We start from the raw sequence: 22,694 nt of genomic DNA, 5'->3' as shown, positions 1-22,694 counted from the left end.
TCCTCCCAATGGAGGACTCAGGATGCTGTTGCCTCACCATACCTGCTCCCCCCAGGCTGAAGCCATTGACCCAGAGGAGCAGTGGAAGGGTGAGCAGGACATCAGGAGAAAGGGTGCCTAGATAGTGCATGCATAACAGTTTTGACTGTATTATGATTATTACTGAGGCTTTCCATAAATAATATTACTAATTACAAACAAAAAAAACCCCAATCTGCACAACAGCAATTTTTTAATTAGACTGTTAAGACTTTAGACTAAATTCTTGGCCTCCTCTGCCCTCCCCCTATAATAAAATTTTGAATGTCACAATGTCACAAGCACTGATGCGTTTAAGCGAATGGAGGCAAGGGTTGCTAGAGTTTGTTTAAGGCTGGAGCCAGGTTTGGTTTAAGGTTGGGTTCACAGCTCAGGTTTGAAGGGCTCTTCCAGAACGCATTGGGCTGGGGGTCCAAAAGGTCTGCCAGGTGTGGCTGAGCTAAACCAGTGTCATTCACTGTGATCCCTTCACATCTGCAGCTACATTTTTCCAGGCCTCCCTAACTCTGACAAAAGCATCAATCCTTGTTGAGTGACCCCGAGCGGAGGCAGAGCTCAGTGACCCATGCAGGCATCACCTGACAGCTTAACCTGCCACCACTTTTTTAACCTACCAGTTACCTCAGTGTCTCCCAAAACCCAGCTGCAGCCAGTTTTGTGGGCAAGGATGATGGCTCAGGCTTGCACAGACCTGTGAGTAGGAGCAGGCTGGAAGTGAGCCTAGCTGGTACCACCAGCACTTCTGCAGCTTCCTGCCTCCTCTGCTGCTGTCGCCTGAATTTGGGGCCTGAAGCTCAGCAAAGGGTCATGCTGTGCCAACAGGAGGGGAAAAGGAGATGGGCTGCCCAGGGAGAACTCAAATCACTTCACTGTCCCCAAGACAGTCTCTCCTTTCCCTTGGGCTTCCTGCACTCCAGCGTCTTTGGGCTTGGCTTAGGTCTTGGGGAACGCATTACACTGCATATTTTCCCTTGCAGTTTGGCTACTGGACCATGAGAATGGATCTTAGGCCACAGAAATAGTTAATTAAGCAGAGAACCTCTGAATGGAGTTGTCCTGGGTCAATTTAACTCTTTTGCCTTGGACTCTGGCCCGGGACTGTTGCCTCCACACAGTCCAGAAGGACACAGTCAAAGTTCAAGTAAACAGAAGATTATTGGTCTGCTTGGGCAACTGGGAAGAAGAGGAAAGATAAATTAAACTGCATGGATAATCATAAAAAGATTGATTGTTGTTACTAGTGCAGGGCAATGATAGAGAATAAGAGGTTTATCCAAGTTTTGCAGCAACAAAAGACGGAAAAAACACCAAGAACAAAGACTCTCCCACTCATATTTATATGAAAATTATTCTACATATAGACAATGAGTTAAAAAATTTACTGAGTAGGAAGGAGAAGCTTTTTATCATTTCTCCTCTTTTTAAAAAGGAATTAAAACCAACAGTAAAAATCTTCATTACTTTAAGAAGAAATTAATCACCTTAGGTTCTTTTCTATTTATACACTTCGTATTTACAAATAATTTGCTAAGATTAAAAAATATTTTGACCTGTCATTACACTGAAAAAAAAAATCTTACTTTTTTTTTCCACCTTCTTTCATCTTTGGATGTTATAGTAAATGGTTGTTTTTACAGATTAGAAGGCAGCCCTGCTCTCATTCAAGATGTCAGCTTCGTTATGTGTCTCCAGCTAAGCCCATAGCCTCACATAACTTATTCCTCACCACTGTAAAAAAGTTTTTTAATCGTTAATCAACTTAACAAGATTCCTGCAAGGATCCCAGCATATGCTGTTCCCTTAGTGCAACTTTATGATTGCCTCACTTGTAAGGTCACTGAAGTTCTTTTCATTAACATGCACTTGCGTGACACAGCTGATCCTGGCACACCTTCAAAAGAAACTCCTCAACTGCCTCCCACAACCCCCCTGAGAAACATTTACTCTGAGAGCTCAGCAGTCTTCAGAGATGCCTGTGAAAGGAGACTTGCAAATAAAGCCACATGAACAGAAAAGAAAGAATTATGGAAACACAATATGCAGCCCTAAAACATCACCTTTCTGACCCAATCCATTACAGCTGGCGGTTTCTTTAAAAACCCTCAACTGTAGCTAATTAAGCTCTTGGCCACAGAGGGGGTCAGCAAGTGCCTTCAGCCAACAAGCCAGCCCTGGCAAGTATTGAGAAAACATACATGAATACAAACTCTGCTCTTCTGTGGTGGATGTGCAGCATTTCTTCTTCCTCTGAACCCTCAGTACTTAAAAAAAAAAAATAAATAAAATCCACTAAGAATGGGAAAATCATCCAAAAACTCCCCTGGGCACAGACCAAGCCCTTCCACGACTCAGAGCCCTGTTATTACAGCAAGGTCACTAGGAGTTAGCCTGAATTTATGGTCAAGCAGCATTTGGCCCAACGTTTTTCTAAAGGCACTGAGTTTTCTTCTGCTTCTGCCTAACTTTCAGTTGAAGGCATACTCAAACTTGGGGGGTTGGAATTGAGGGGGGCATTTATACCAGTCCCTGAGCTGCCCCTGTCTGTAGCAAATTCTGCTTCACCCATGCTGGGGAGGGAAAAGCTTTGAAGGAAGAAAACAGCAGCAGCGCCTACAAAAGCCAGGTAACCCCATACGGTACCTATTTCTGTAATTTTATCTTGACAAGGAAAAAAATTAATAGATCAGCTCAGCCTTTTAGAAAACCTTTTGTTCCTCACTGGTCATGTTGTCTGGCAACAGAACAGCTCTGTGTTTGGGCTGAGACCTGCGTTTCAGCTATATTTTGGCACAGTTACAAAAGCAACACACAGGTTTTGCCCTGCAGAAGAACCATTAAGGACTCCAGGGAGAAGGTGGATGAGAGCTATTAATTCTTAGGTTAAACTTGATCAGAAGTTTTCAAAAAGAAAAGGATTTTTCAGTGTGCAGTTCTCATGGATGAGCAGATAAGCCTGAGAATTGGTGTGGGTTGGGGTTTTTTGAGAGCTTTCCCTTTTTCAGCTGTTAACATATATCTACATGTATGCAGCTAGATAAACAATTAGAAAGATATCTAAAGAAAGATATCTAAATCAGCAGCACAGAACAATAATCCAACTAGTTTTTGCCATGAAGCAACCTTAAGATTTACCATAGCTCAGTATATCTGTTTGCTTTGCTCAAGTGTTTGTAATAAATACTGTGTCTCCTTCGTGGTTGTGCCTCTGAGAAGTGCAGCTACCTCTGCACTAGGTTGTCCAAGGCTCGGAGTAAGCGATGGAACAAGTGAGTGAAGGTAGCCTTGTTTTACCAGCATGAGGTCTCTCGTGAATGCAGCTTCACCAGTACCTTTAAACTGAGGCAACAGCGCCCATTTGAGCTGGATCAGCCATGTCAATGCAACAAAGCACCACCAAAGTGCTCTGGAGCAAGGATGGAAAGCTCTGGCAGCCAGAATGCAGTGGGGTAGCAGGGCACAGGAGCTGCAACGTGCGAGGAGCAGGGCTGGAAGACTACCCAAAGATAACTCTAGAAATCCTTTGGTTTTGAAAGCTGGCACCAATGAAGTGTTGCAGGACACTCAGAAGGTGGCATAAGGAAGCAACCTTTACTTATTGAGAAGAGTTTCTTGGAGTTCTTAAATCCATATGCCCTGTCTTTGATACTCACTGCCTGAAAGAAACCATACTTTTATTTTGCTAATTAGAGATTGTTAAACTTGCACTTACCTTTCTTACTCTTTTCTATTGCCAAAAATTTAAAAAGCCCTGATGAGTCCCATACACTATTTCTATTTTACTGTCATATTTTAATCTCTGAACTGCTTGGTGATGTGGTAACTCACAATATCATTAGAAACTGGAGGCACTTTTGGATGCAAGCTTCAGTATTTGGAGTACTACAGTTTAAAAAAAAAAGAAAAAGTAATGTAATATGTTTGTCTTTTGGAGTGGAAATCAAATCAAATTCTGAGCTTGTGAAGTCATTGGATGTACCCTATGAAATGTTTATTACTAGGGCAGAGATATGAAATGCCTGCACTCTGGCCTGGGCACATTAAATTGTAATAATAAGACTCAGACTATTTCATGAAATGAAGAAATCAGGAGGAGGATGACAACCAGGGTATACAGTGCATCGTTTTCTGTCTTAGCTACTTGAACAAAAGCCACTAAAACTTTTGATACTACTTTCTATTTGTGTTGTTTATAATGCAACACATGGATAAAGATAATGCCTATTTTGTTACAGGAGACAAAATTTGTCTTATGCTGAGCAGCTGCCTGAATGGGTTTATGGTCTACACAAAGCTGATTTATGCAACAAGATGCTAAAAAAATACGTATGGGTAAATGGACATGTTTCTGGAAGAAGGCTATCCTTATACCAGAGCATTTTGAGGGCATTTTGTTACATAGACCAGGTTGATCCCTCTCAAATAGACACTGTTGCCTCAGTTTAAAGTTTACTTAAAGTTTTAAATTAAAAAAAGGAAGGATTTTTATGATATAGCAATCTAATTTCTGTGGAAATCCTGTTTTCTTCATGACATTCCTGGTCAGTGATTTCCAAAGGTAACATGAAAGTCAGGATATAGTCAATGAATCCTAGAACTCATAGCACCTATATGAGGGTTTAAAAACCTAGAAGTCCTTTTTTTTTTCTTTTTTATTATGTTAATAAAACAAGTATTCAGGTACATTTAGCCTTCTTCTGATAGCATTGTATGAGAGGATTCAAAATGAGGTTATTAAGGGAAGGTTTACCCAAAAGACAGCATGACCAGAGTGCAGTATGCCAGAAGAACAGCATGCTGAGTGACATACATACTCCCCTTGCTTATTTTTTAAATAACACTCCATAGCATAGCACACAACTGCAGTTCATCTCATGTTCACACGTGGTATCGCATTTTGTGCTCAGTTTCAAGACAAAATTTGTAGTCTTAATTCATTCCATACGTCAGATTTTTAATTGTTCTGTAGTTTAGATAGTAAACAAAAAAATCTAACACTGACATATACAAACTTGTATTTATAAGAGAATTTAGACTCATCCACTTGCCTGCAAGCCCTGTTACTGATACCCTTTTCAGCAGTGTTATTAGAACTACCGAGCACTCTAAACAAGATCAGAGTCTATTTGTACTAAGTATTTTACACACAAGAGTGAAGTGCCTGCACTGATGGGTTTAAAATATGTGGATTTTTAAACTCTGAAAAGAATGTAGTTTGGTGACTTGTTATTAATATTAACCCTATGTTGGTGGGTTTTTTAAAATAAAAATTCAAATTAGCAGTTGGAAGTAAGAAGGCCATCGATTTTCAAGGCATTCATAATGAGCTCATGCCAACTTCAAGAACAAACCGAGAGGTTCCCACGTGGAAGTGTGTGACAAGTCTGGAGCTGTATTTTTGTGCTTCATGCAAGCCAGAAGCGAGGCCCAGCAGAAACCAGTAAGGTCACGCCTACGGGAAGGACGCGGGCTCATCCAAGCTTGCTCTAAACTAGGCCAGAGTTCACCCAGGCTGTAAAACTTTGTCCAAGAACCAGGGTAAATATTCAGGCAGTCCATCTGTTCCAGCAGAAACAACAATGCTGGATTCATACAGGAGAGAAGCGAATAAGACTGTAGCTGAGCAGAAAGAAAATCCCAGGTGACAGTTCTTGCTTCGCAGGCTGTTTCTTTTTTCTCCAGTGACTGTTCCTGCCCCTTCTCACCTGCTGATGCTTATTTGCAGGCACCAACTTACTGTATGAAAAAGCATAATTTATTGTGAAGAGTTTGATCCTGTTGATGTGTGTTATATCTGAGGCACCACCCTGCATCCAGACTCTCCAGGGAGCTTGAGGCAGGAAGGTCTTGTTTGGTCAGACTTGCACATCTACTAGATACTGAGCTTCTCAAGCGTGTGATCGTATATCCTTCAGCAAAGGTGCAATAAATTATCTTGCATGCAACGGAGACTAAGAGCAGCCCACAACCAGGAGTGGGAGTAGCTAGTTAGCTTTAAATCTACACACCCTAGCTGGTTCACTTAATATCCTCAGGTCTGAAGATCCCCTCACCACGACAACATAATAGTCATAAAGTATCTAATAACCTGTATTACTCAAATGTCTTTGTTACTCCAACAGGTCAAAAAAGTAGTTGTACAGAATCACCTAAAAATAAAACAAGGTTTTCTCATTCTAACCCCAGAAGCTGTGACTGCTCAAATACCAACTTCCTTTTATTATTCATAAACTGCTTGTCCTCCTCAGACTGATGCAGAGAATGTTATCCACTGGAACGCTACTCTGGAAATGGATCCAAACAAATACAAGTTGGGAATCCATGCAGTTTACAAATGAAAGGACAGATTTGTTTGTTTCCAGTTACCAGCCCAGCACCCTGTGGGCTTCTAAGCAGCAGGTTAAGCTCGTCTTTCACATCAACCCCTACTTCAACAACACACCTATCATGCTCTTACAGACATCCCTGCAAGCCATGTTAAGATGAGTGACACTAAAAGCATCAGCTGGCTTCAGAAATCTGTGACAACCGAGTGTGACAGAAGAATGATCTTCCCTTACTTTCAAGGAGTCATTTAGGAAAGCACTCCTCTGGCTTAGCTTACCTTTTTCTCTCTAACCAGCCCCTCCTAGACCTTGAAGCAGTTTCCAGACACGTTCTATTTAAAGAGATGTTTTCCCATGGCTGACAGGTAAAAACCTTGTGTAATTTCAAACAATACAAGGCAGCATTTATTGAGGATTTAAGTAGCTGGAACTCGAGAGATACCAAGGCTGCAATAGGATCAATCAGCTTTATCCTCAGATGAGGTTCTATGGAAAAAGGCAAGATTTCAGTGGGAATTGTGCTACTGGGTACAGTTCCTGGACTCTGGGTGTCCACGTGAGTTCTGTACAAAGACACCAAAAAACCTTCCCTAAGGTTTTCCTGTGCATAACTCTTGCCTGGCAGCGCTACTTTTCTCTCCGTGAACAGAACTGACAGCTCTTGGCAGCACACCGGCTGCCTAAGTGCAGTAAACTGGAAGACACAGGCACAGAAATTATACTACGTAGGATTAAAGTAAAAATCCATTCCTTATACCTGAGGCCCTGCAGTACAACTGAGTCCCTTCTGAGCTCTAGTTTAGCAGCTATCAAGACAGACCAGTAGTTGCACTGTATGTCCCCGGTTTTAGAAAGCTGGCAAAGAAAATGTCAAGGATTGTTTTATGCACACTCTTACATGTAAGAAGATTAAGAACAAGTCTAACTAGTTTTCAGAAAGAACAGAATATCCAGCATTAATCATCTACTGAGATGTGATGTTCCAACATCTCATGAATTCACGTGCTTGTCTGTCCACCTACTTATAAGCCAGGTCATTCAAAACTCAAAATATTTCAACACATAATGAATTAATCATGAGGAGTATAATGTAATATGAAAGGAAAGTAAAACAAGGAAAGTAAAATCCAAATATATGATCTGTCAGTTACTAGCTTCACCTCAGATCTTGCCAGATATTAGAGCTAAGCATGCAGGAGTATGAGCTTCCTTCCCCTCTTTGTTCCCTGGATTTCTGAAATCCTTTTCTATATTCAGGAGAAAATGTTGCAATACTGTTAATGTTCTACATGTTTTGTATGATACGGCTCATGTATTCTCCCTAAGTTTTAGTTAATAATCTTCATTGCCAGCCTTACAGAAAATAGAGCAACTTTTGCTCAAAATGGCCAAGAATTTAGAAGTATTCATTTACCCTCAGTAGTCACACGTTCAGAAAATAAAACCAATAGCACCCTCCCACTTTTTTGGTGCTGAAGAGAGATATACTGACTTAAAATTTGTGATCAGCTTCCATTTGCTTAGGTTTTATCAGTTTTTTGCCAGTTCCTCTCTGGCATTTTGCAAAATCCTGACTGCAGCACCACATTCAGCACTATCGAGAGTCACTGGCCCACCATGCCGAAGCAAGTCAGCCAGAGAGAGGGACAGCAGGCTATTTTTTCTTCCTCTTCCTAGCAGACAGAGCAAGTGAACAAGCTGTGCTGGCTTTACTCCACAGACACCAAGAAGAAGCCAAGGCCATCTCCATTTAAGGGAGCTCTCTGCCACTATGCATTCTTGTGAACAAGAAAGGAGAGGCAAATGAAGGCCAAAAAAGCAATGCCCAAATCATTTATTTTGGGGTACAAGGGCAGTATCAACATTGTTAAGTTGTACAAGTAAACGGAGTGAGATGACATCTGATTTAAACCATCGACCACCAAAAACAGCCTCTCCAAAGAAAAATGAGTATTAAAGCTATTTGCCAGACAATTAGAGCAAGTACTGACAGTTCAGAACTAGAGACAAAGGATTTTGTTCTGGGAAGAAAGCAGACTGCCCCTTCTTTTCTTTTTGCTGTCAGACTATAAAAACATTGACTATCCCTAATTCATTTAACTAGGTTTTCAATAGCATAGTCATTCATCCCTCACCACACCCATACATCTATTCTCATATTCATAATCAAAAGCCAAAGCCACAAAAAAACTCCGGTACGATCCCCTGTGGAAAGCAGCTCTAACCTTAGGGTATTAAAAAAGGAAAGTTATAAGTCCAATTTATCAGCTACTTTACATTTAAAAACCTGAACCAGTCACATCCACCTCGGAGGAAAAACTTACCAGGCAGTGGTGAAAGTGTGTATGAACAGACCAACTACAGGAAAGGAGCTGTGTGCATCTACATCAACACTTGAACTTGTACCAGTTTAAGCGTTGCCCGCTCATCTCCACTCACCGAGCTTTAGGTTTCCATTGTGGCAACTCCCTGTGCCTGCCAGCCGGGCTGCTCTCAGATGGAAGGGAGCCTGTAGAGGTATCCCAGGGGATTGCACAAATACGCAGCCAGGATACGGGACCCAAGCAGAGCTGCGTTATACTAGAACTCCCCAAACATACACAGCATGGAAAAAAGGCTTTTTTGCAAGAAGTGGTTTGCCTTATGGATCCACTTTGATTGCACTACCCTGTCTGCTGAGGTGGACATAATTATCCCAGTCTAAAAGGCTTACCAAAAAAAATACAAAAGGTTATGTTTTCTGAAGTTGCATTGCTTGAGGTTTTTCTTGCCTCATGTAGACATGCACACTTAAATGTTATTTTAAAAACAAACAGAAAATTCAGTACTTCAAACTTGATTTATGAGTCTAAATATCAATTCAGAGTTAATATATCCTTTTTAAAGGTTAACTGTAAAAAGTCAGTAAGGCCGGAATTTTTAAACTCAGCTTCACTACATTTAAAGGAAAACCTAGGGCAAAAACTGGATAAAAATTTGCTAGACACAATCCCAATGTACTGCAGGTTACAGTTTCCAAGGCACAGAAGTTGATGGGATCTACTGTGAGTGCACACATATCTTTACCTGTAAACCAAGTCTGACAGAACACACGAGTACAGATGTAAGAGACCCTAAACACTGTCACAGATGAAGCTGTACAAGATCTCCTTATTTACTACAAATAAGCAAGTAAAGGAATTCCAAGAACAGAAATCCCACAATAAGGAATTCTTAAAGGATTCCTGTAATGACATATTCCTACATATGCAAAAGACAATCTTCACAAAACAATCAAGTCACAACAATTCCCTTACCTATTTTTTTTTTTTAAGCTGCTGTTTACAGTGTATTATCTTTCAATTGAATTTGACTTGACACAGGGCCTACACTGCATACATCTTCCCTGGTGCTACTGAAAAGAAGCCCTCGCAATAGTGTTTCAAGTCCTGATGAATGTTAAGGGAGGCAGAGCTTGCAGGGCCAAACCATTGTTAAGTCATTAGTCAGTACTGAGGTTATGCCAATGAAAACATTTATCTATGCTAACTGCTCCATAGCACAGTTTCCCCACTTTTTATATGCAGCTTCCCTGCATAGTAAAAGTATCTTGACTTTCAAGATGTACCAAATGGGTACTTCTGATAAGTGTCCCAATATGCAAAAGCATCCCTTCTGAGGCCTTAAAAAAAGTTTGAAATTAATGCATTTGAGCCAACAAGAGTAAGCAATTAAACTTTTATTCATGATCATTTACATATGACTAAAAATGTTCACCACAAAAATGCAAACTTTCAGTTCTCTCATATTTAGCAGTGAAAATAGTGATCTCTTCATAGTAAAGCACCAAGGAGCACATCACAGAACAGTCAGAAACTGATTCCATACATCAGCTTTTCCCCCTCACGATGTATTGACAAATATTTTATAAAAGTCTAAAATTTCCAGAACAAATTCTAGAGTCACCTGAGTGCTTGGAAGGAACAGTATTATTTAGTAGCAGTTACATTACCTGTAGTGGTACTTACATAGCACTTTTTTCTGCCTTTCTTTTTTGCAAAAAAGAGCTACTTTTCACAAATGAAGACAGACCTAATTCGGCCAAACACTGGGTTTCATATTTTGCCTGAATTTTTCAATGGCAGCCAAACAGAATAGTTTGCTAGTAGGAGTATCTACAACAACTATAAGAGCAGATATAAGATGGAAGAAAAAAAATAATCAGCTCATTATAGCCTGATTGATGGGGCCCAACTGATCACAGGCACCTGCACCCCCTACTCCACCCAGCTTTTTTCATTAGGTTTAATTAGCATTTCATTCAAACATACTACATTTAAGTGAAGTTGTGTACATGGACCAATACATGTACACAGTTTTGGTAGTCATTTAAAGCTGTAAATTTTATATGTAAAGAGAGCCCTATGGAGCCCATTACAGATTAAAGAGAAATAACCAGAATCAGTGTTACATACAAAACAATATTCTAAAATAGAAACCAATACAGTTATCAAATAACTCATTAGAGAATAAAATTGTTATACAAAAAGAGAAATCCTGCCTTTTTATCACTTCAGAGCAGCAAATAAGAAGGCAACATTAAGAAAAGTGCACAGCAGAAGAGAATTGTTCAGTTTTTTGAAAAAGCTGAATTTTTCTTCAGACATCAGGCTTTTGTTCAGAAACATATTGGGTTAGGATTGCTTTTATTTTCTCCCAGATCAGTCTCTTCTTGCATTAGTTCTCAGTAAGGCGCTTACTCTGACATGTAGGAACGATACATCAGGGCCACAATAATTGCTGCTATTGCCGGGATCACCCAGTTGGACCATGAACTAGAAGGAAGTTTTTGAAACAGCAGTTTAGGAATTGACAACCAGCAACATTTTTTTTCTTAAAGAAAAAAATCCTTCCTCCCCACTCCAACAAATATTTCAAAGTCAAGGCAACAGAACACCTGGGCTGAAGTATTAGGTGCCAGACAAGTAAAAAACAGGTTGTACTTTTAAGGCTTTGCACTACAGCTTACTAGAGAAGAGTAAGACTCTAGACACATTGAAAGTCATGGCATGCTGCTCTGAACACCATTCATTCAAAAGCCATGTAAGCAGCAGCATCACATGATGGTTTCAAGCACCCAAGCTCCCCACCACCCAGAGGGGCATGGAACAGTCCTCTGGGGTTTCAACAGTAGGCCACTGTCAGCAGTATATAACTTTGTTTCAGTGGGGTCCCAAAGTGTTCCCTTCCTCCCCCCAACCCTTACAGATTTTTCCTTCTTATAGACACAATCCTCTTACTTCCCTTGGATGCAACAGTTGTGGCAAATTTTAAAAGTGAGGCATCCATGTCAATACAAAAGTCAGTAAGTGCAACAAGTGGCTTCTGTTCACCTCATGCCTCCAGAAATGAAGGCTTGTGCAACATAAGCCATTTGGTACAGACTGATACATATCAATGCAAGAAAAGAAATATGGACAGTAAACTAATATGCTTGTAAAGTGGTATATGGATGCCAACTTGGACTTTATGGAGAACAGAAGTTTTCATGCACCATCCTGCATCTAAGCTTCTAGCAGACAGAAGCTATTCAACTTCATAAGCTTCAGAAACATTATCATAAGGAATTTCAAGTTGCCATCAGGTGTCATACTATACCTGGAATTAGACTGAGTGGTGGTAATAAGAGTTTCCTGGAAAGGAAAACAAAGATATTTACCTCAGGCAGACACTCCCCTCCATCTTAACTAGCCCCTCAATTTCTCAAAACTCATTAAGAGGGACTAATTTAAAAACAACTCAGTGCATTGCATTTGAATAGCTTTTTCTCTGAATTCCTGTAACAGACTGTTGTGTTAGAAGCTAGCTAGCTGCAGTTTCTGTAATCAACATTGCATCAGAAGTCATTAAAAAATATCAACACAAAGAATTTTGCTGCAAGTTTTCCATGAAGCTACCTTCAACCTCAGGTTACATTTGAAAAGTTTTAGTCACCTAAAAGGCTAAGATCTCTTACTTCCCTAAAATCTATGAAAAGACCCTGAATTAACGCACAAGTATTTCTTACATGAAACCTACATGAAGCAAGCTTTTAATTTACATCCACAAGGCTTATTACAGTTCATTTTTTAGTGTGGTGTTTCAGAATATGTAAGAATCAAATTATTATAGTTGGCTTTGATATTGATTTGGACTTGTTCAGCTTCCATAGAAAAAGCAGCACTACAAGATCAAATCCCAGTTGAGTACATGGGCACATTACTCAACATACTTTATATGAAGACTTATTAATTTGAATACTACTAATTGCACATGGCCCTGAGTGCATTTAAAAGATTCAAGCATTAAAACTGTACTTAAATTTAGTGGCACAAGATCCATCACTGAAAAACAAACTGCTTCAGTATCAGAATATTTGCAATTCATTTAAAGAGCAAAAGATTCCTAACATCCTCTCACAGGTTCAACCAGGCTACTTTTTCAAATGCCCAAATCATCACAGGTTAACATGTGAGAAATACCACATTTAAAAAAACAAGACTCAGTGATATTGGTCTTCTGAAAGCCTCCATGAAAAACTAATCCCAAGCCAAGCAGAACAGCTTATGTCCGCACTATCAAGGCTAACACCTAGAACAGCCTTGCCACTTCCAGGGCTGGGGGACAGCTCCACCCACATCAAGACAGTAAGAACATGACCTAGCTCATCAAAAGCCTGTTTTTAAACAGTAGGATGCTGGATGTATACACTAGGGGTACTTTAAATACAGTGCAAGGACAAGAAGGACACTAGAAAGCACCAGGCCTTCTGATGTCTCCGCGAGAGGCAGGGCACACAAGGCCTAACCGTGACGTGACAGGCTCGGAGCGCAGTGCGAAGTGAAAGTGGCTTATCAGCTACAGCCACCCGTCCTGCCGGGGAAACGGCTCCAGCTCCCCTCTGGAATGACGGGACACACGCACGCAGCCTGCGCAGCCAGGACCAGCACCCAAACCAGCCAATAAGCCAAACAGGAGTGTAGTAAAAAGTAATATGGATACATCTTAACTCCCAACTGACCACACTGGGACCAAACTAATATTTTAAGTACTTCAGTTTAGTAAGTTTCTGTGAGCTGAATCAAAGGAGTGTAGTAATACAACTCACATGGCATAGTCTGTTTCTCAGTCGCATTTATGATCGCTGCTCCCACAACTTAAGTGTAAATTGCCCTTAATAACAGTCCTTAATCAAATTAATAATTGCTACAGTAAATATTTCATTTTATGTATTTTATTAACTTTCCTTTAACTTACTGATATTATTGGAAGATGTTACAAAAGTGATTGTTTCTAAAAAGTAATCTCTCAAACACAAAAAGTAATATTCTACTCCTACTACACTTCATCTAAAAATTGTCTCTGACTGTTTCCCATGTGCACTGTTGTACTTTTAAATCCAGCCCTGAGCAAACATCCTCTAAACACATAGCAGCAGCAACTGTACAAATTAATCCCTGATGCACTTGCTCCTTTACAGGACATCTGCATTTTATGAGTTTGATAGTGCTAACACAACTTCATTCTACTAAAGATAGAAAAAAACCCTAGAAAATAAGTGTAATACTGCATTGACAGGACACTCAAAATATACTGACACAGTCAGGAAGCAAACAGTATTGTCACCTTGAAAAGGGTTCACAATTGCAAATTAACTGATGAGCAACCAAATGCCTCTATAATTCTATATCTACTGGTGTTACCAGTATATTGTTAAGCATCACATTTTTTCCCCACAAACACACATTAATTTGATCCATCCTGTCTATAAACAGCTTTTCTTAAACTGAATACCAGAAAACCTTTGTCTGATCCTAGGCTCACCTTCTTGCTATATATAGTGTAATATCATCACACTTAGTAACCTCTTAGTTCAAAAAACACACAAGTTAAAGAAAAGAATAGCTAACAGGAAGAGTATGTTGAAGCTAGATCAACATGTTGAAGAGATCTGTGACTGGAACACCACATTTAAATCAAGCTGAACTATTTTTGCCTCTGGGGGTATACCATTTACAGAGACACCATTCCTAATGCAACAATGTGGCCTTTCAAGAAATACACTTACTGTTGGTTTCTGAAGCTTCCCTCTATCATCCTGCAAGAAAACAAAGAAAACATTTAGACAAAACCCCAAATCAGTCAAATAGCGCTTATCACTAAATTCAGTTTGCAATTCTATTCTGTTAACATGTATCTGCTTTTACCTAGGAAACAGACTTGCAAAAGAGCAGATGTCAGTGTATGCTTTTGAGCCACCATAAACAAGATCACTTCCTTAAATAATACTTCCCAGTATACAATAAAGAAGCGAAACACAGGACTCCCAATACATTTCATTATTTCTTGTGCACCTGTACACCTCTAAGCAATACACGTAACCTTAGTTCATACACCAATTACAATCATATTTGTTTACTTCTAGCTAGTCTACGCATATTAATGGACAAAGATATCTAACTAGTTGTGGTCCAATGTCCTGTACAAAGGTCCAAAATTATGAATGTTCATAAGCCTCATGAAGTTTTACTTGAAACAGTCACATTCTTAAAAAAAAAGCCCAACAGCATATAATCTTGATAGTGCTGTATTTGTATATTAAACCATCAAGCTGCTTCTTTCATATCAAATGAAAAGAGGCACTTGTCAAACAAGGAAGAACTGGACTGGTAGTCAGGTTACAAACAACTTCACTGGCATCAACTGCCATCTGAAATAGATGACAAACCTGCGAGGTTACTAATGTGCATCAGATCTGAATTGTTTTGTATTAGGAGAAGCTACAGTATTAATATTTATCAAGAGAGGACCTAAGACAGACATAAGATCAAGAATCTTACTGTGAAGCATGCTACTCAAGACAGTGATATTTACCCCAAATGCAAGACAAAACATATACAGGAAAAGAGGAGGCAGGAACGGGCAGTGGAACAGAGCAGATGGGCACACTACCAGCTTAACTCTGTAACAAGTGGTTTTCTACTGTTAAGATGCAGGAGAGCTTAAAAAAGGTGTATCTGAAGGAAGCCAAGGCAACAGCTCTGTAGCTAGAAATAAAGCCTTCAAAGCTTAAGGCAGCAGAAATGTGCTTGTTAGAAGCACAGGAAATGATAACAACAGTATTAAAAAAAGTGACAAATGACCCTGTGGGAACTGATCACATAGCCAACCCCGACAACTACAAGTAGGGAATATGGATACAGCACAAAACAGGGGAAACAGAAAGGGGAAAGACAGAGAATCAAACTAGAAGTAAGATGCTTACAGCAGTCATTTTCTAAACATACATATGAAGAGCCAGGATTGTACTTTTAGATCGAGATGGTAACCTGGCATACATATTTATGGTCATTAAAGAATGAAAGCAGATGTTGAATGAAAACTCTACATGTTGACATAAGAAAAGGTCTAGACATTCTGACTTATCACCTTGAGGGGTTACAGAGTGTCATTACAAAGCTCACAGGGCACATCAGAAATGGTGTGATTCCATATTCAGTTTATTCAAGAACAAGGCTTTAAAATATTTCAAAGCAGCAAATTTTTTTAAGTGACCATCCTTACACTTCACTAATCAAATCCCTTCACAGTGGGGGAACCTATCTCTAATTCAGTCCAAAAACAGCTGCAGGGCTGGCATCCAACCAAACTAAGAGCTCTCCTTTATTTGGAAGTAAATTACCAGAGAAATAGCTAGACACAAACACACCATAGTAAACAGCAAGTACTGGTACTCTCACATACTCACCGGATGAAGTTCCCCAACAATAAAGGTTTCTGACATTGTCCTTGCATCTGTGGAATGGCCCACATCTTCAAAGTTCTCCGTAGCATCTCCTCCAGCTTGCTCCCTAAGGACCTCTTCACCACCTGGGTGCTGCAATTTTTAATGAGTTTGAATTTGTTACTAAACACCATTCCACATTCTAAAAATGGAAACTCTTCACATTAAAAATAAAAAAAAAAAATGTACTTGCAAAATCAGCTGCTAGACTTCTTAGAGCAAAGATAAACCTCTCTGAATAACTAGAGAGCTTCATGTACTCTCTGAAGCCAAAACCAAGGAAGCTAAGTTTCGACTATCAGCAATGGAGCAGTAAGAGGCATTACCCCTAGCAATTAAAGCATTTAGAGCATTACAAGAATCAGTCAGTCTTTTAATAGCCCAACTATTATCTAAAGCTACATTCTATGTTCTCAATTCTGCAGGAAATGTATATCTTTATCCAAACAATGCTTTATGTAGCAAAAGGATAAAAGCCAAAAGGTATAAATTGTAGCAAAAACATTCCAGGTAGATGTAACAAAAAGTCTATTTATTCTGAAGAGCAATCGAGCACTGAAACAAGCTGGCAAGGGAGCACACAGAATCTCTATCCTTTGAGGTTGCCTAGACAAGGCACTAAGGAACCTGAACTTCAGGTTAATCCTAGTTTGAGCTGGGGGCTGGACTACCAGTTTCCAGCAGTACCAGAACTCTAAAACTTGAATCACTGCATTAAAGGCAGACACTTATTTTACTAGATCAGGAAAGTTGTATTTTTTAGAAAAAAGAAGCTAACTCACCACGTTTTTTGAAAAGCTAAGATACCACAGCTAGCAGGGTAAGGGATCCCTACCATGACTAAGCAAAAGCAAGATTAAGCAATTGATAGAGAGATTATGCACAGCAGCTGAGCCAAAAAAGGCTGGAAGAGTGGATGCAGAGTAAAGATTATGCAAGCAGACATGTAGATATGGCACAACCACCAAAATCCCGTCCTTGAATCCATTCTGATAAGCATTCAGGGAAAGGACTGGACAACAGTTGAGGGATCATTCAAGTTCAGTGCCTTGAAATGTATAGCACATTTCAAAAATTGAACTTGAGCCTAACAGGCTCTCTCATATACTGCCACAACTAAGTCTTCAAATAATTCCTTCAGCAATGTGGAGTTTGGGCATTTGTTTTGGTTTAATACTATGCTAGAGAACTGTGTTCCCTGAAACAGAAAAATATACATAGCATCTTCTGTAGAAAAGGTGGCAAAACTCCTTGAAAAAAACATGCTTAACAAATAAGACATCAACAGTAGCAAAAGGCACCAAAGTTAAACTACCCATAAAGCACAAGCAGCATGAGTAGCACGTATACTCACGCACTGCAATGGACCCAAACCCTACTCATACAAGAAGGTAAAAAACTTGTTACTCAAACAAGTTGCCAAGATCACACGGTTTACACTAGCTCCCCCCAAAAAATTCACTGACCAGCCAAACAAGTGGATATCTACCAGTATAACTGGTACAGTACTTTAACTTTCACAGAGTACTTCAAACTACCTGTAGGTAGCTGACTACAGAATGATCATACACTAATTTGTTCCCAGCTTTCTCCCTTGTGCCACTACAAAGCACTCATGAATCCACACGGGCAGCTTCACTGAGGCACTCCAGCTTTTCTCTGTAGGATAAATTTTTGGTCTAATCAGTAACTGATCCCTCTCTCTGCAAAACGACAATATTAGCATATTAGCATCACCACAGTAACTGTGGCTAGCCCACTCAGTGGCCATCACACATCAGCTGGGACAAACTCATCCTGACCTCTGCTACCATAGCTAGAGAACTGATAGTAGCTTTTCCTCACATCAGCAAGACTAAAGTAGAAAGGGAATTACATACAGTCTAAACTTAAGCCATCTAGCAGATGTTACCAGTAACCTACTATACATACACAGAAGTAATTCAAAGCTAAGCGCCTTTTTTTTTTATTAGATGGTACCTCTGCTTAAAGATGCAAACTTGCAAACCTTTGGCAAACAACTAGCACACAACACAAGCAATTAATGAAAAGAATTTGCCTCCCTTAATGAAAGCAAACAACTGTAATGTCCCAGAAAGGGCAAGAAGTGACTTCATTATCAAAAGCTGAGCATTTTGCATGGTTCGATGAGTTCCTAAAAGTTTGTTCATACAGGGCTTTTGTTCACATTATGTATGGTAAAAAAGCTTGCTACCAGAATTTCTACTTTAATTAAGAGCCTCTGGATAGACACTGGAACTGTAAGCCCACAAGACTACATAGATAATGACTCCTAAACCAAAATCCTGCTAATAAAATTAACTCAAGTGTTTTTGCAGGTAGAACTCTGGATCAAGGCAAATGAAAAAGCTTTTGCTGATAAAGTTAAGCTACTCTAGCTCATTCCTAGGACATCCCCAAAATAATAACATAAATATTTAAGTTACAGGCATAACAGAAGTCAGGACAAAGCCAGCACTAGTACATAGCAGAGACTGATTCCTAACAGCAGCACATTAGAAAGTTTTAGATAAAGCAAATGAACAGTTAAACTCCCTGCTCTCATCTGGGTCAGAAGTCTGCGATTACTTCATCCTGAACTCCTATCACCTTTTCTCTCGCTACAGTCATGCAACTTTCCAAGACTCTATTAAAGTGTAACTATCCCAATTCACAATTCCTGCCTCCTGCCCCTTCCCCTACTAGAAGAATCAAATCTAGGGTCCAATTTAACTTTTGAGGAGATTTGCAAAGGTTTCCACCAGTGGCAGTCTTATAAATTCAAATTTTGCTTTCTGTGCTGCATAGAATAAGAATCAGAAAGGGGTCGCAACAAAGCCAAACAGACTTGGAGAACTTCAGCTTCATTGTGCAAGACAGGCAGTCAAACACTTGTTTGTTTTAAGAGCACTTTGATGTAGTCTGAAGAGTCCTCCAAATAATTTGGATTATCTACTTAAGTTACAGGACAGAAATTTTGCACTTAAGTAAAATTTTAGAAGCCCAGGAGAGTAGATTGCTTTACAAGAGTCTGTTTTTGAAAACCGTCATTAGGGGTTTAGTTGAACTACAAAAGAAATGCCCAGCAGCTGGTACCCATTTCCCCACTTAGAAAACAATTACCACTTGCAGTGTCTTGCATAAATGAGTGTTAAGATGCACTATTTCTCAAAGCATTTTCAAACCTTCCTGCAAGCTTCATCAGAGCTTAAGGAAATGATTACACAGGTTTTAATCCCTAGACTGCAAGGTTCCACAATAAAAATTTACAGTCAAGCGTGCTAGCAGTGGCACCTTTTGATGTGAGCTATTCATTACCTTTAACACAGAAGGTAGTATGCTACTCCTCCACAATACCATCAACTTCTGTGGAGAAAACATTTTTCATTCTGACAGAATAAAACAATATTTGTTTTTCTGCACTTTGTTTGACCAGCATTCCAAAACACATTCTGTGGGAGCTGTCCAGTCTGTTTAGAAACGGTGTTACGAAAGCACAAGTTCACACCTTATAAAAAACCAAAACATTTTCACTGGCCGTTATATTTTTGCTAAATTTTGAGACCACCACCAACCGAAGTAACCTAAACAGAGTCTGTATTAGATTAATATTAAATACATATCCTAGTTAGTTTCCAGAACAAGGAATTTCTCTCAGGCAGAGATGTTTCTACTCTTGTTAGCTTCTCTGGGTAGCTTAAGGAATCTAACCAAGTTCCCACAAAAACCATAGGGAGGATTCTCACCACAATGGGAAGCAGATCAGGACACTGATCATTTAATCCTTATTTTTATAGGCACAGCTGCTCTTACTTAGGTCAACAGACTGATGGCAAAGCCTGACTAGTGGGATTGCTTTATTAAACTACGGAGAAATACTATCAAGCATTACCAACACACTTAATCCATTAATTGACATTTAATATTATTCCAATATGTAATTATCTGTAAAGATATAGCCGTGACCCTGCTGTGACTACACATGCATTTATAGTAGCTACTTTCCCTTAACTGATGTAGGACCTGAAACTATGAAAAGGTTTCCCAAACTTTCTGTAATATAGGTCCAGAAGCCTTTGAATGAAAAAAGATGATGTACAAGTTTCTGGTTGCAAGAATAGTCTTTCATGCTAAAAGCTTTCAGATACTGCATTTCAAGAGCTGAGGTCTCCGGATTTCATCTCATCTTTGGTTATACTGTGATAACCAAAGAAAAATCAGAGATATATATTCAAGTTATAAAGTTTTCCTAAGATCTGCCATTTGGAAAAAAAATTTAAAAAGCAGTTGCTGGAATTTTCATCTTCTGTAATCCCTGGGATAAGCTCTCAAAGTGCACAATCGTTCTCTCCTCTGGCACTTCATCTGTATTTCCAAGGATCTTTTTTTAAGCCTTGTCCTTAGGAAACCAAGCTAATATGGTCACACTACATGTCTCCACTCCTATTCAGCCTCACCACTCCCAACATATACACATCACCACCTCCAGACTACTTACTATCTAACCTCAATGAAGTGTTTACAGAGTCTGATGGTTCCCAAAACATCTACAAATTTTATGAAGAGACAACAGTTGGACAGAGGAAATACACTCTTTAAGTATTGTAATGGAGTGAAAGGCAGCAGCATACTTACACTTCCTAGACATGAGAGCATCCAGGGTATCTTTAACACTGAAGCACTGTAAAGTTTTTCACCCCATAATCAATAAGAAAATATTTCCAGAGGTTAATAAAGTGGCTGGAAGAATTGCTTGTTGAATTAAGAAATGGAACTGCTGAAGTCAGCTTCTGTTCCCAGTTCTTCACTCCTTAGTAATTGATACTCTTACTTATTTACTACTTGGGAAGGCCAGAAGTGAGGTGATGCTTTATCAGCACTCCCTCTGAAGTATTAGTGGACTTAATTCAGTAGCCTATACTTAATTCTTGAAATATTTTAAGCTTCTCTACTGCTGCAAGAAACTGCAAGTAGTAAAACAGACTTTGACCACTAATGCTATGGAAACAGCTACCATAATCCCCACTTCGCTGAGAAGCATTTACTATACTCCAGAATGCACCAGCAATAAACTAGCTCCAATTTCTCCTCACCCATCACATGTAAATGCCTCAGTGTCTGACAGTATCAAAAGAATTAACATACCACTTGATAAATTAACCAAGTATTCAAAACCAGTAAAAAATGTGTCCTATGAAATATGTCAGTCTAATTCCATCCAAAAATCACCAACACAACGAAGATGACAATATTCAAGTGCTCTTCTTAAGAGAACAGCTTCATTTACATACTTAGTTAAAAAATACCTATCCAATCTCACTTATTTATTATCTCAGAATACGAGCCAGAAATTTCAGCTTCAGAGGCTGAAAGCTGTCATATTACACTGAAAGCTGTTTAGTGTGAAGCTAAATTTTGACATATGTGCACCAGAGTCCATCAGACATCCCACAATTGTCCAAGAAGGAACTATTTAACTGCCCTCAAACTAAATTCTTTTGATATACTGCTGAATTAGCAACCTTGTCCTGAAGGCTGAAATGATGACTTGGAGAAATTTGCACAAGGTAGTGCCTCTTAATATTTACCAATTTCATCACATGTACTGAAGGAAGAGACCAGCAGCTTATTTGCGCAGCTACTGAAATCCAAAAGCTTAGATCCTGGTATTTTTGTCAAGTGTGTTTTTTTCTTGTTTTGTGATAGGTATAGGGTTTCTCAGTTTTGTCCGAGTGGGGTTTTTTGGGGGAAGTGGGGGGTGGTTGGTGTGGGTAGTTCACCCCTACCCCCCAATCCGGAAACACTTATACAATTATTCATCAACCAAAACTGATCAAGTTTCCAAGAACAGCCACTTCAATTTCTCAGGTTGCATGAAAAACTGCATTCTCCTCCAGGGCTTCTATAATTAAATCGGCCTTGCCTGCATGATCAAAAAACATCTCCACAACTAAAGGACGAACAAGACCAGGGACAGAGCTAGATGAAAAGTTATCAAGAAAGAGTCAGTAGATCAGTTTCGCAATCTGCCTTGCTGAAGAGCCGAATAATTTGTGCTGGCACACAGTTTAAGAACCAAATACTACTTGTGTGAACACTGCCTTGATAAATTGTTTGTCAACCCATTATTTGCACAATGCTCAATTTATACTCTGAATTTCAAATGTTTACAACCACAAAAATCAAGATGGGCTACAGAACTACTGAGGCTTGCATTTTGTCATGTGACTACTAATCCAAACTGTATTCTCAAAGAAATTAATTTAAATCCATAATAACACTATTTATTTGGATGCTATGTTTTTGCACATAGGGAATGACAGGACTAAGAGAGAAAATCCAAAATATCGCTGATAAATCCCAGCTACATTTAATACTGGAAGAGTTTGCTCAGTATTCACATTTCTACACCTCCACAGAAGAATACTGTCGTTGGTTTAATCCAGTAACTAAAACGCTTCTTCATTAACCATGACCACCAATGATTACATCAACTGAGTACTATCAGCAAGCGATCATGAACACCAATC

At 39.4% G+C, this 22,694-nt stretch overlaps 1 protein-coding gene across 1 annotated transcript in view; it reads right to left on the bottom strand.

Annotated features, from left to right (window-relative positions):
* Nucleotides 1–10,063: 10,063 nt before the first annotated feature.
* The window catches only part of LOC106886043 (cytochrome b5), a 13,978-nt gene continuing 1,347 nt past the window's right edge, over nucleotides 10,064–22,694 (bottom strand). Inside the window, exons 2-5 of the mRNA XM_014938673.1 lie at nucleotides 16,129–16,257; nucleotides 14,449–14,478; nucleotides 12,000–12,034; nucleotides 10,064–11,176 (exon numbers count right to left, since the gene is read on the bottom strand). Of these exons, the coding sequence (XP_014794159.1) occupies nucleotides 11,098–11,176; nucleotides 12,000–12,034; nucleotides 14,449–14,478; nucleotides 16,129–16,257 (273 nt within the window). The 3' untranslated portion in view covers nucleotides 10,064–11,097. The remainder of the gene's footprint in view (nucleotides 11,177–11,999; nucleotides 12,035–14,448; nucleotides 14,479–16,128; nucleotides 16,258–22,694) is intronic.

The sequence above is a fragment of the Calidris pugnax genome, unplaced genomic scaffold, assembly GCF_001431845.1.
Source record: "Calidris pugnax isolate Ruff unplaced genomic scaffold, ASM143184v1 scaffold13, whole genome shotgun sequence".
Lineage (NCBI taxonomy): Eukaryota > Metazoa > Chordata > Aves > Charadriiformes > Scolopacidae > Calidris > Calidris pugnax.
This window is presented reverse-complemented; position numbering and strand designations above follow the sequence as displayed.